At 41.6% G+C, this 13,678-nt stretch overlaps 1 protein-coding gene across 1 annotated transcript in view; it reads right to left on the bottom strand.

Annotated features, from left to right (window-relative positions):
• Positions 1-1,664: 1,664 nt before the first annotated feature.
• PGBD5 (piggyBac transposable element derived 5) overlaps positions 1,665-13,678 on the bottom strand; it is a 76,746-nt gene continuing 64,732 nt past the window's right edge. The window contains exon 7 of the mRNA XM_081188244.1: positions 1,665-12,035. Coding sequence (XP_081044370.1) covers positions 11,840-12,035 — 196 coding nt within the window. The 3' untranslated portion in view covers positions 1,665-11,839. The remainder of the gene's footprint in view (positions 12,036-13,678) is intronic.

Raw genomic sequence — 13,678 nt, 5'->3', positions numbered from 1 at the left:
CAACCTTTTTAGAAATAGGACCATTCAGCACTACTCAGAGCAAGTGTTCGTAACCTGTGACCCTAGATGTACAGCCTTCGTCATCCTGGAGCTGACTGCGGGTGATAGAAATTGGGAGTCCAACAATATCAGGAGGTGTACACGCTCCCTGTCTTAAGAAGGAAAGTAACCCTGTTCCTGCATGTAAGTACTGCAAACCTTGGGGGCCTTGGTGGAAAGGTGGTGTATCAATGCAAAAACTATTATTATACTGCTGAAACTGTTACATTCCAAATGTCACAACATGTGACTTAACAGATGTGAGCTCTAATAATTATAGCCATCATGTATGAGATGGAATTCATTGAGTTCCAGAAGAGACTGGATTGCGCCCAATAGTGGCTTCTGTGCATAAGATGAGATAAACAGTTTTTGCCAATTACCACTGCATTGTGCAAATTGAAGTGCTTGGCACTAATGTAAAGCCACAGTTGGATGCATTCCAGTGTGTCTGCAATCATTGCACATAATGCTTGCCTAATTGGTTGTGTGTGTCCTAGGCCATTCTTCCAGTGAAATCTCCTGTGCTGAACTCTCAGATCTAATGTGTTACTGCTGGTGCCTTCGCCAATGACAGGGACACACAATCTCTTCAGCCATGTGTTCAGATATTTGTAGCTGGATAGCATGAATCAGGAATTGTAATTTGCCTTCCCAGCACAGCAGCACAAGCAACCGGTTCCTAGTTCTGGCTCCACTTGAGCCTGCTGCGTCTTGTGGCTTGCAAATCCTGTCTATGCTTGGTATGCTTTTAAAAAAGAGAAATACAGTGGTACCTTGGAAGTCAAATGGAATCCGTTCTGGAAGTCCGTTCAACTTCCAAAACATTCGGAAATGAAGGTGTGGCTTCCGATTGGCTGCAGGACGCTCCTGCAGCCAATTGGAAGCCACGTCAGACGTTTGGGTTCCAAAACACATTTGCAAACCAGGACACTCACTTCTGGGTTTGCGGCATTCAGGAGCCAAAACGTTTGAGTTGCAAGGCATTCAACTTCCGAGGTACAACTGTAACTATAAAAATCCAGCATGCTGGAGAGAATGGAATTTATGAAAAAGCAGTACATCTGCTTAAGCCAAATTCTGGGCATTTAAAATTAAGCTAATGAAATTAATATAATTTCAAAATGTTTGACTTCAAAATTTGAGTTATAAATTTGAGTGCTTCTGACTGCTTGGAAATTGTTTGTTGATCAAATGCCATAAGCTGACAATTTTCAAATCCTACCAGTTTTTCCAATAATAGTTCTCAAAGATCAAATACCATTGCCTGGCAATTATCACATACTGTCAAAATACTGAACCCCGTCAGCTAAAACAAATATGGCCAAGTAACAAGAAACATACCAGTTGTTTATCCAAACTGTCAGGTATCAAATTTGAGCTTTGAACAGGTTGGTTCTTCGTGGTTGATGGGATTCTTTAGATTGGGGCTGGGGAACCTGTGGCTTTCCAGATGTTTATAGACTACAACTCCTATCAGCCCCATTCAGCATAGCCAATGGTCAGGGATGCTGGGAATTGGAGTCCCATAACATCTGGAGGACCAGAGGTTTCCCATCCCTGCTTCAGATGTTTAATCATGTCCTCCACCCTTCCCTCCAGCAAAAATGAGACAGGAGAAGATATAATCTATATTTGACTGTATTTCAAAGTTGTTGATTGTAAACAAACTTTGCATTGGGAAGGGGAAAATCACATGACAAGATATCAGAGTGATACTATAAATCCATTCAGTTGTTTTGTTACCACACTTCACATTTTGGAACTCAGAATTTAGCTTATGGTGTAGAAAACTTGTAAAAATTTTATTGCAAGCGTGCCTTTGTGTAGAACAAAAACCATAGTCACAAAATTTAGGTCCTCACGTGAACCAAGGAGCCAGGAATACTGATGGGAACATTCTGTTAGGGTCCCCACACATGCATTTCCTGAACAAATACAGATAGATATCGATATATGTATAAAATTGATCTTAAAAGTTTCAAACCAAATGGTAAACAAAACAGCACCGCACATTTAAATCTATAATTGACATTGTTTAACCGAACATTTTTTGGGGACGAAAATGGAAGCTTGCAACTGAACTGCTATCATTGTCGTGTTGTGAACATAGCCTGATAATACAAGGGTAGCTGAATGCACTTTTCACAACAACAGCACTACAATAGTGTTCTGTACAGTCATTTCATTTGATGGCATGTAAGTTGCAAAGGTGGAAAGAACTAAAAGTTTTGTTTTTTTAAAAAAATGTAGCTCATAGGGCTTCCTTCCAAAACATGATCTCCTCTGTGTTGCCTTTGCCTGTTTAAGTGATAACAAATCCCAAGATCTTTTTTTAGTGCCTTGACTGGTGCTATCTCAACAATAACTTTCTAGTGCACCAAAGGGGAAATTGCAAAGGCTAGCTGTATCAAAAACAGCTTGTAGGGTTTGTTTGGTTTTTATGGGGGAAAGAGAGCTGAATAGCCAGAAACACAGCCATTCCTAAACCAGAACAATTGAAATTGGTGAAGGAAGCCACTAAAACCCAACTCTTCTTTTCAGATTTCTCAGCACTTCTGGTTCCTCTGAGACTACCTCCTCCCACATGCCAAGCCACATATATCAGCCGTCATACCATAACTGCTAAGTTGGTTTAGTTTGGCCAGGAAGGGGGAAAAAATTCAGTCAGTTTCACTTTTGCTCTCCAGTATACAGATTTTGTAAATAAACCTCTCTCCAGGTCAGATTACAAAGTGGCTACAGAATCAGAGCCCAGGAAACAAAACAAGTTGTAAAGTGTATAGTGGGAACAATCTGAGTTGAATGTCCAACATCTTCCCTGTGCCAATTGCATGAGCAGTAGCGTTCCATGCTTGTGGCGAAGTGTGGCATCTCTGCTAATTGTACACCTTGATACAGATGAATTTGTAAAGCATTGCTACAAAACTGGGAACATGGGGTTCTTCCTTATACTGAGTCAGACCGTTCATTTGGTCCATTTTGCACAGTACAGTCTACACTGACTTTCCAGGGTTTCAGGCAGGAGTCACTCCCAGCCCAGCCCTTACTGGAGCTGCCAGGGACTGAATTTAGAATCTCCCACATGCCAAATAGATGCTCCAGCCACACTTCCCAACGCTCTGTCCTTTGGGGTTCTCCATAAATGACACCAAAAGTTCTGATCAGAGGTGGGGAAGGCAGCATTTCTGCCCTCTGGAGACCCCTCTGAGTACTCAAACTTAGCTGCAGCATTGCCCCTTCCTTGCTTGGGATAAAAACATCCCGTGCTGCTACCCAATTTGTGCTGTTCCTGTCTTTTCTTCTGCTCAGAAGGATTTTGCCATCTCCCATCATCTGCGCCTAGATAGTTCTTGTCTTCATCTAGTAAACATCCTGCCCCAGTACAACAGTAACAGGTTATCAAGAAACAGGGCTGGTCTCCTGTTTAAATTATTACACACATGATGGCAAATATCTATTTCCGGAAACAGGTGAATAGTTGAAGGGAGTGACATTTTATACACACCACATCTAATACAGTTCTACTTCATAGTGATATGTAGGTATATTTGAACAGGGTTCCAGAGAGCTGTTGATGCCATGTGCAGTTTTAAAAGCCTACCAAGATCCCATTAAGCACAATAAAAAGGTAAAGGGACCCCTGACCATTAGGTCCAGTCGTGGATGACTCTGGGGTTGTGGCGCTCATCTCGCTTTACTGGCCATGGGAGCCGGAGTAGAGCTTCTGGGTCATGTGACCAGCATGACTAAGCCGCTTCTGGCAAACCAAAGCAGCACATGGAAATGCTGTTTACCTTCCTGCCAGAGCAGTACCTATTTATCTACTTGCGCTTTGATGTGCTTTCGAACTGCTAGGTTGGCAGGATCAGGGACCGAGCAACGGAAGCTCACCCCGTCACAGGGATTCGAACCGCCGACCTTCTGATCGGTAAGCCCTAGGCTCAGTGCTTTAACCCACAGCGCCACCCACGTCCCAATAGAATTTACCAAAAGGAAAAATGCAGCATACAGTAAAAAGCATGGTGGCTGATGGGATACCTCTGATATCTTTGCCACAATAGGTTGCCCTGTCACAGTGATTGCCATCAATATACCCTGTCTTGATTTGGATGAAATTTACACACATGCCTACATACCTAAATGGCCAAAGTTCAACGCTCAAAAATGATTAGCATTTTCAAACTTGCACTGGTGTAACATGAGGGGTTGAGCTGATACCTCCTGGTCTAAGCACTTACGGGAGTGTAAGTTGAAAATTTCTTTTAAGGACCAATGACGCTTTAAAAAATCAAGGCTCGTGACACACACGTTAACGAGGAATCTTGGTACAGATACTGTTTTTAAAAGAAATAACATTTAATAACAGAAAATTGAACTGCTTGAAATCAGCGGGTTTGGGTGCATAGGAATTGACTGTTTAGTTTAAGAATCTAAGTAAACTTACTTCAAAGGCAGACTTATGCATATAATAAGTGCTTTTGCGGAGGACGAGTGTTGCTTTCTTACTTGGAGAAAGCTGCTGTTGCCTCAGGGTATTTGTACGTGGGCCGCGATGGTGGATTTTAACGCTCAAGACCCATCACAAATTTTCTGGTAAGCTCATATATCCTAGTCAGGTTGAATTTGGTTTCTAAAGGCAGTGAACTGCAGTGTGGCTATGGATTATTAGCCTTGTGGCCAAAAGAAAAAGATCTATTGCAACATCATATGGTACCAGCTCATCAACACTTTTGAGGTTCATCCCAAGACCCAAATCTGGAAAAGTTGGGGAAGACACTGTGTGAGGCTGGGATCAGTGAAGTTTTCTTCTGAGTCAATGTGTCATAGGATTGCACTGTAAGCCTTAGGAAGGTCTGCCACATCTTTCAAAATCCACAGTAAAGCCTACGTTAATACCTGGGATATTGCTGGCTTTGCTACTCTCTTCGAACAATGGATCACAACTCCTCTTTTTCCCTCTGCTCTTGTCTCTTAAACTTATTACAGGGTCGAAACAAAATAAAAAAATTCCTTCCAGTAGCACCTTAGAGACCAACTAAGTTTGTTATTGGTATGAGCTTTTGTGTGCATGCACACTTAGTGTATCTGAAGAAGTGTGCATGCACATGAAAGCTCATACCAATAACAAACTTAGTTGGTCTCTAAGGTGCTACTGGAAGGAATTTTTTTATTTTGTTTTGACTATGGCAGACCAACACGGCTACCTGCCTGTAATTATTACAGGGTTTATTTTGCTTTATATCTGAGAAGGCTCTTTCACAGAGAGTATGAAAGACTAAGGAGCTCTTTCAAATCTATACACACTAATAGTTTGTTACAATGCAATGATAAGGTGTTACTTCTAATATTTGTATTATGAACCTCACTGAGCAGCAGTGCTTTCTTTCCTGGTACTCAACGGTATGCGATACCTGCACCTCTTTTTTCTAAAAGAAAAGCACTGTAACAACTTCATGGTGAGTACTGACACCTTTTTTTCTAGAAGAAAAGCACTGCTGAGCATCAATATTAGAGCTCACCATTTAACTTTGAAAGGTATCTATTTATTGAGCAGGTTTAGCCGCAGAGCTGTTGGGCTACAGATCTGGTCAGTTTTGCTTTTATCTCATTTTCTTATATTTCTAGTCTAGTCTATATTTCTAGTCGGTTCAGCGCATGTCTGCATCAGTTTCATATATATATATATATGTGTGTGTGTGTGTGTGTGTGTGTCACAAAAATGAGCCTGTAGTGTGCACAACTCCTAATGTATACTTATATGCAATCTTGCCCAAGACACACATTTTTGCAACATAATTTCCCCATCTGTAAGGCATTTTTAATGTTGTTTTCACTAATGTGCATTTTTATAAGCTATTTCCTCTAAATGTGTGTATTTTGGATTTTTTGTTTGTTTCCTGGTTGGACCACAAGATCACAAAATTTGGAGAAGTGTGAATTTTAAACGATAGCTTCATTTTAGTCATGTATTATTTCAATGAGTGTGAATTAAGGTGGGCATGCAATAAAATGCAAACTGAACTAACTTTCACCCCATTCCCTATTGGAACCTCACCTATAAGAACATTTCTGCAGAGTTTTATTAATGTCCTCATTTCCAATCATTTCATTAGGCTGTGGCCCTTGGTAGCTCCTGCAGGCGACGATTGCTTAGCCTGGCCACCTTCCATTTTCCTGTCTGCTGGTTTTCTATTTGGAAAGCCTACATTTTGTCCCCTTGCAGTGGGCAACACTGAAAAGCACTACCAGCCAAAAGAAGACAAAGCATTTTGTCTATTCTGAACATAGTATTCAGCACCATAACTTTCTAGATCTCACACAGCTTTGGAAGCTCATGAGAAGTAAATATGAATTGCTGCAGAGAATAGGCAGCCAGCTGCTCCACAGGCTCAACCCTTTCATCTTATTAGGCTTTCATTTTCGATATGCAATGCTCAGAGACACCTCCAGCTCATATATTGGTAGCAGAAGGCAGTAAAGAAGTAGTGCTAGAATGTCAAATATGGTGTCTTAAGATTCACTAGGATCTTGGGCATGGAATGTAACTTCTGATGCAAAAAGGAGTGGTCATAAACATCAGCAATGCCACCAGATCTCATAAGAGAATTGATGGAAACTGCTACTAACAAGCTGTGGATTTGCGAGTGGCTAACCCAGGAAATGTATTTTTTTTAAAAAATGCAGTTCTTAATCTTAACTACTTTTCTCTATTCCACATTTTATAGGGCAAAAAAAAAAGGCTCTTGCATTTCCATGTGTTGCAGTGAGTAGTTCATTAGTGTTTTTTAAAAAAAGCACTTTCTTGAACTCTGTGACTGGGAGGCGTCATCAAAGTACAAAATGCTGAAACGATGCGGCCTCATCCTGAATCACTGCTGAAATGAGCACCAGAACTGGCAGTCCATACCTGGAGGAAGCATAGGAAGAAGCTAGGAGAGGTCTCATTAACTGCCAGGTCAGATGAGATTCTGCTAAGCACCTGTTGGCAGAACAAAGCCTTCTGTAGGGAAGCATCAATCAAAAGTTCTAAAGTGGCTTCTTTTTGAGTTGCTGCCCTCTTGCTAAACTTTAGGGAGCTATATCCTCATAAATGTACAAGAACAAAAAATCGTGATATCCCCAAATCAATTATTAAATGGCACAAGAGAACTGCATGTAGGATTTCTGTGGGTTTTTTAAAAACCGAACAAAAGTAGTGCCTGGAAGGGATGGCTAAGAAGAGCAAAAAGTGGAGCCCAACAGGTTTATGTTTTAACCCCCCACCATTTAATTGTCAATCATATAAATGGGAAAGGGGGGGCAGTCATGAGTCAGGGTCCTACTGAGCATTCAGAGCTTTCAAAAAAGTTCCCAAACAACACTCATTTTGCCCTGATACTGAGCTTTAGTGAGCATGAAGATGTTCCATTCCATAATAATAAACAATAGTCAAAGGAACATCTTAAGGGAGCATGGTGACACGATACTTGGAGGATAATTTATTGTGCATGGTGTGTGGTTTATATATTGCATTGTCATGACAATTTTTTCCCCATGTTGAATGGCTGAGCTGCAACAATGCCCAAAGGCCCCGATCCAACTCTAGGGCTGAGCAGGATGTTGTGTACGTGCAGCAATTGGTGGGGAGGGGGTTGCACCTATGAATGGGTTCCAAATAAGCATCACAATGTATGGAAAGCTACATCCAGATGTGTCCCTGTATCAGTTACACATGCAGACGGTTGCTTCCATGTCTCCTTCTAGTGCTGAGTGGCAGACATTAGCAGAGGGAAAACCAGTTACCTCAAACAGGCAGCCTTTTCACTCTTCTGTCTCTTTGGTCAACTTGACTTTTGTGGCATTCAGCATGTGATAAGAATGTTTCCTTCGCTTCTGCCCCCCTTGTTGAACAGCTCCCAGACATGAGACTGGCAAAGATCCCTGCTGACTGTTTGCGTGGTTACTAATATAGCAGATCAACATAGTTACTATTTTATCCAGAGGAAATAATAGCCAAATGCTTGTGTATGCTTTCCCAGAAGTAAATCCCAGTGCGTTCAGTTGATGCATAGGTTGAACTCCTAAACAAGAAGGAAGTTTTACAGTCCAACATATAAAATGCTGGTCAGCTGGGAAGGGCCGGTTCATATTTGTCATGCTGTCAAAGGATGAGTTGAAACTGTACAGGAATCAACTTGCCTTTCCCAACTCACCAGGATTATAGATGTTGGCTTGCAAGACTTCCATCCTTTATGCAGTATCTTGCAGAAACTCAAGCACACAATAGTGATGCCCTAGTGATCTAGTCAGAAATTGAACACTTTCAAATTCTGTTGATTCCAGTGGGAGGAATTTAAATCTATGTCCTGGTCAAATTGTTTGAGAGTAGTCTAGCGAGGGTGGGATGGACACAGCCCTTTTCAGATAACTTCCTAGCACTTTTGTCTGGTTAATTGGGGAAAGAGGGAGAGGAGGAATTAAATTCTGCCTTCAACACAAAGGCCAATTGGAGTCTGAGTTTGGCACAACATTCTTGTGCAGTTATATTATTAGTAGCTTACAGTGCAATCCTATCTATATCACTCAGAAATAAGTCTCATTGGGTTGCCTGGGACTAGGAATGAACAAATCAGTTCCATTCTCAAAGTTTCTCTTAAACTGAAATCTTAAATTCAGTTCTACATATTCCTGCAACCTGTGATATTTATTTTTTTAAAAAAAAACCCTAATAAAAATTTGTCAGCATTTTGGTATGAATTTCTCCGAACGAACACATTTTTGTATGCAGTTTTAACTAATATACACATTTTTTTTTTTTGCAAAGCAGTTTCCCCTGATAAAAAGCATTTGCGTATGCTATTTTCATGAATATATGCATTTCTATACCCATTTTACCCTAGAATATGCTTTTCTGTACACATCACTTGACACCACTGCCCTGCAAAATCCAAAGTGTGAATCTTGGAGGATTACTGTTTTTCAGTTCACATATCGTTCAAAAAAAGTGCAAATTAGGTAGTTTAAAGGTGAACGCAAAATGAATTGAATTCCTCTCGTTGGGGCTTACTCTCAGGTAAGCATGCATAGAACAGAGGCTGAGGACACCCAGATGCAAAGAGCTGAGTTAGAGCTCTGTAAGATTCCCAGGGTGTTGTTTATCTCCCAAGACCTGACAGCAGAGCAGTGGGCTTTGGCACGCTCTTGGAGTGTTTAAGCTCAAGATATATATTTGGGAATGAATGCAAACATTAGAAAACAGCAGTAACCCTCCAGTGACTGACCTCTTCCTAAAGGAATTGTGGACCTTTTCACAATTTAGAATAGTTGGGTGAGTGTAATAATATATTTTTGAAACGCCTTTAGGAAACCATCACATGCCAATGAGTAGAGTGTCTAGGTGGGAACTGAAACTCATTACCAAACAACATCCGGCTGCCATTTTGTTTTTTCTCACTCCAAAGCTGTAAAATCTAATAACCAGTGTTAACTACAAGGAAAAAAATTATCAGGAGCCAATCCCTGAGGCCAAACTAGGACCTGGTGGAAATTTTAATACAAGAAAAGAATTTTGTTAAAACATCTGACTGGCTGTTGCTATAGATTTCTATTAAGTATATCTTGATCCTATGACCCACACTGAACTCTGTGGAGTCCCTAATTCCAGCGGGAATTTAACCTGTGTCTATGTAAGAGAGAAGCATTACTGGTTGGGTGCAACATATTTGGAAGATTGTTTCACACAGAAACCTTCAGAATAAGTAGGGAGTCTGCCATGAAGCCTTATTTGCTTCACTCACCTTTCAAATTGGTGCACTGTAGGACTCCAGGGGGAGGAAAAAGAGGGCAGAGGCAGGACTTGACCCTGGAATAAGACACCGCTGAGTTGAGCCTCATTTACTGAATTGAGAAAAACAGCAAGGAGAGCCTTTCTGCATTACTATTTTCTACAGGGAAATTCATATGTGTGTACTCTCTAGTAATCTTACTGGGCTGAGAGGCTGCAAGAACAGCATCCTGTCAGGCTACATCCCTGACTATGTAAAGAATGGGTGGGTGGAAGGCTCTCCATATAATAGTACCACTGTTTTCCTTAAGGAGTTGTAATGCAGCCAGATTTCCTTGCTCTATGGTATGGCCTTTAGGAGAGGATGAGTTCTGGGTAAAACAAGCTACCCCTCCCCATCTCTCAGGAAAGTTAGCCCTTAAAAACCACTAGTGCCAGTGAGTGTAGAAGAATTCAGGCCCTCCTCGGAAAGCCCATGAATACACTTTCCCAGAGGAGATCTTGCCACTCTGCTGATGGAAGGTGTTTATACTGAGCTCATGCTCTATGCAAGCGATGGGGAACCTATAGCCCTCCAGATATTCGTGGTACTACAGCTCCCATCACCACTGGGGCTGATGGGAGCAGAGACCAACAGGTTGGCCATCCCTACCTTAATGAAAGCCTTTTATCGTGTCCTCTTGCAACTCTTGGCCACTAGTACCATAAACTTGCAAGTAGCCTCCCTACTCACAATCCACCTATTTGTCATGTTGCCCTTGTGAGAGCTACAGGTCCCTTGCTTGGATCGTGGTTGATTTCAAAACCTCGGTACATGGTTTTTACAGATGTGTAATTTCTGCAAATGTGCAACTATTATGGGAAGTCTCCACTTCAGAGAAGTCTTGCAGAGCAACACCCTGAGCACACAACAAAACATATTAAACTATTATTTCCTGCCAGGTTTGTGCAAATATTAACTAAAAGGTATGCTAAAACAGTCTTGACCAGGAAGGTGGGGTGGCGGGGTAGTGCATTACATTATGGTCCAAATCCAAAGATGCTCTCGCGCAATAGTGCATTATGTGCTGTCAGCAGTATTTTCATGGAAAATTCAGATATGGGATATGCATCTGAAAAGAGAGAGCAGTGGGAAGCCTCTGATTCTGCTTTTTTCATTGTTGCTTGTGCTGTGGGATCCTGTGTATGTTTGCAGATACTAAAAGTTAACGAAAAGTTAGATTATCTTTTGTATTAGTGTGCTTTGATAATGGGAAAAGAATATACTGTGTTTAAAATTAAATTAAATCTCTCGCATTATGGCATCACTGAAGTTAGCCTCAAAGCTCACACTGACTTTAAGGCGAAATGACATTAGCTTTGATAGGCAAAGCCACCAATTTCTGGCTATTCTTTTATATTTAAAAAAATTGTTTTTTTTCTTCCCCCTCCTAAATTATATTCCCTCCTACAATCCAAAAGCATTGCAAGAAAATAAAATCTTCGTCAGTCATCTAAGTCCCCGCTGCCGTTGCCTAACCATAGGCTTGCAAAATAGATTTATACATTTTCCGGTATCTCTTTTTAGCGACCTCTCTGTGGCCCCTTGCCAGGCGCTGAGCATCTGCAACCACAGGACACCGCTTGTGTCTACACTGTGTGTGGATCACATTTTTTAAAAAAACTGAATATGCTTTACAGTAATGCCCCGTCTGAACAATTGAGCCACTTCAGTTTGGGAGAGGACAGGGAAAGGGGCCTCATGTGACAATTAACACCCTGTTTAACAAATAGTATTAAGAAACAGCTGCTAACTTAAATTTGCTTCTGATGCGTTAAGTGCCCATGACACTCTTTAGGGCCTTAGGGATACTGGTGGGGCCTTCATGAAAGCCCACCACCACCACCACGTTCATGGCTTCCCTGGTCACTTTGTCACATGGGGGAGCAACATGGTTGCTGTGATTGCAAGGTCCTCACTTTGGCGTTCCAGAGTTGTTGTCGTCTTCCTCCTCCTCTTCCCCGCTCCTGACCTAAGCCACGGGGAATGGTGCATCAATGGCAAGGTGAAATATCCTCCAATCCCAGTAGCTCTTTGACAAGTCTCTCGCCGAACTGCACCCGGCTGTACTTTTTCACGTGGTAGGCGTCGGACATTTTGTATAGGATGTAGGCGTTGTTTATGGCAATGCTGATGGCAAACCAGAACACTTGCTGCCAGGTCTTGTTTGGTTTATGAGAGATGAAATACCTAGAAAGAACAAAAAAAGGGGGGAGGGGAGGGAATCCAGCGGTCATGAAAACGTTTCTGAGATAAGGCAAAGGGTCTGTGCCCTAAAAACTACAGAATCTAGACACAAGACAGAAGAATGTTCTGTCTGTCTATGTCTTACACTTAAGAAATCTGGCAATCAATGGCAGTGGGAATAGGGAGTTTGTTGGTTGGTAAAAAAATATATAGAAATGAATCTTGCCGATTTCTCTATAAGCTGGCGAACTGGGAGAGAGGACTTTATTCTGCCACAGCAACATAGCCACCAGAAGGGACGGTATTTGTTTAACAATCCCAGGCGCCTAATGCTTTTTGGACCAACAGGCAGCTTAAACTGGCATGGCAGAGACTGAGAAAAATGATGTTTGATTTTGCTAGATTTTCTCATAGCGCACACTGGTGCATCGGCACTGCTGCTGAAGAGCAGTCCATTGAATTCTGCACCTGAGAAAGCACATTTTGTGTTGCCTGCAAAGCGTCAATGCAAAAACACTGTTCAGTGCCAACTGTTTTCATGTGATTGGCCTTGGACATTTCGTACAGGATTTAGGGATTGTTGGTGACGCTCATTTGACATCAACACAAAACCAAGCCTTCCGTGTTATTGACCCTCTCCTGTGGAATGCTTCTCCAACAGGGATTCCACAAGCACCTTCTGTACTAACTTCCACACGTTTGCCAAAGACTTTTCTTGGCAGCCAGGCTTATGCTGACAACTGAGAAAAGTATTTTCCAAAACAGTCGGCTGGTGATACGGTTTACATTTTTGTATTCATTTTAACTGGTAAACTGCTTTGATTTTTAAAAAATGGAATTGCAGTATACTAACATTTTTTAATAAATAAATATGGGAGAAGATTAAGACTATTTAAATTCCCCAAGGCAAATTATGCGGTTCCTGATCTCAGTGCCCAGCACAGTACCTTAACTTTGTGCTGTGACTTGGAGAAGTAAAAGGAATCAATTCCCCCGTCAAACATAATTTATGAGCTTTTCTTCTAAACTGCAGTATCCTGACATGACATGTCCTCTCATGACAGTTTTCCTCTCTTGGTACAAAATGTTCCATGTGTAAATAGGTCATGGAAGAGCTCTAGAATTGCAGCCCAACAAAGTCAGCCATGCCTCAAAAGTTCATCTAAAACCAGGATCTTCCTATCTGGTGTCTGACTAGGGATGCTTTCATGGTCAACTGAAAAAATCATGTGCAAAATAAACAGGAATGTTGTATACTGGTTGGTGTTGTGAGCTGCACTGATCTGCTGGGGAGATGAGATAGAGCTGTTTCTTAAATAACAAATTCATCAGAAGGGTTGAATTACTCCCATGCAGTTGCTGCTCAATGTTAAGTTCTGTGCGCTCTCTCTCTCTCTCTCTCTCTCTCTCTCTCTCTCTCTCTCTCTCTCTCTCACACACACACACACACACACACACACACACACACAATATCTCCCTACTGTAAGTTTGTTCCCCCCCCCCAACACTTTCTAGTTTTAATGTGAGTGAGATGGAGGGAACAAAATTTCCACGTGTCTATGCCCCACTATTTTATTTAAAATGAATGAAGATTTGCGGCAGTAGCACCTGGTACATTGGGTCCAAACTATACTTGCTTTTCGCTC

This window comes from Podarcis bocagei, assembly GCF_964188305.1.
Source record: "Podarcis bocagei genome assembly, chromosome: 3".
In the NCBI taxonomy this organism is placed as follows: Eukaryota; Metazoa; Chordata; class Lepidosauria; order Squamata; family Lacertidae; genus Podarcis; species Podarcis bocagei.
This window is presented reverse-complemented; position numbering and strand designations above follow the sequence as displayed.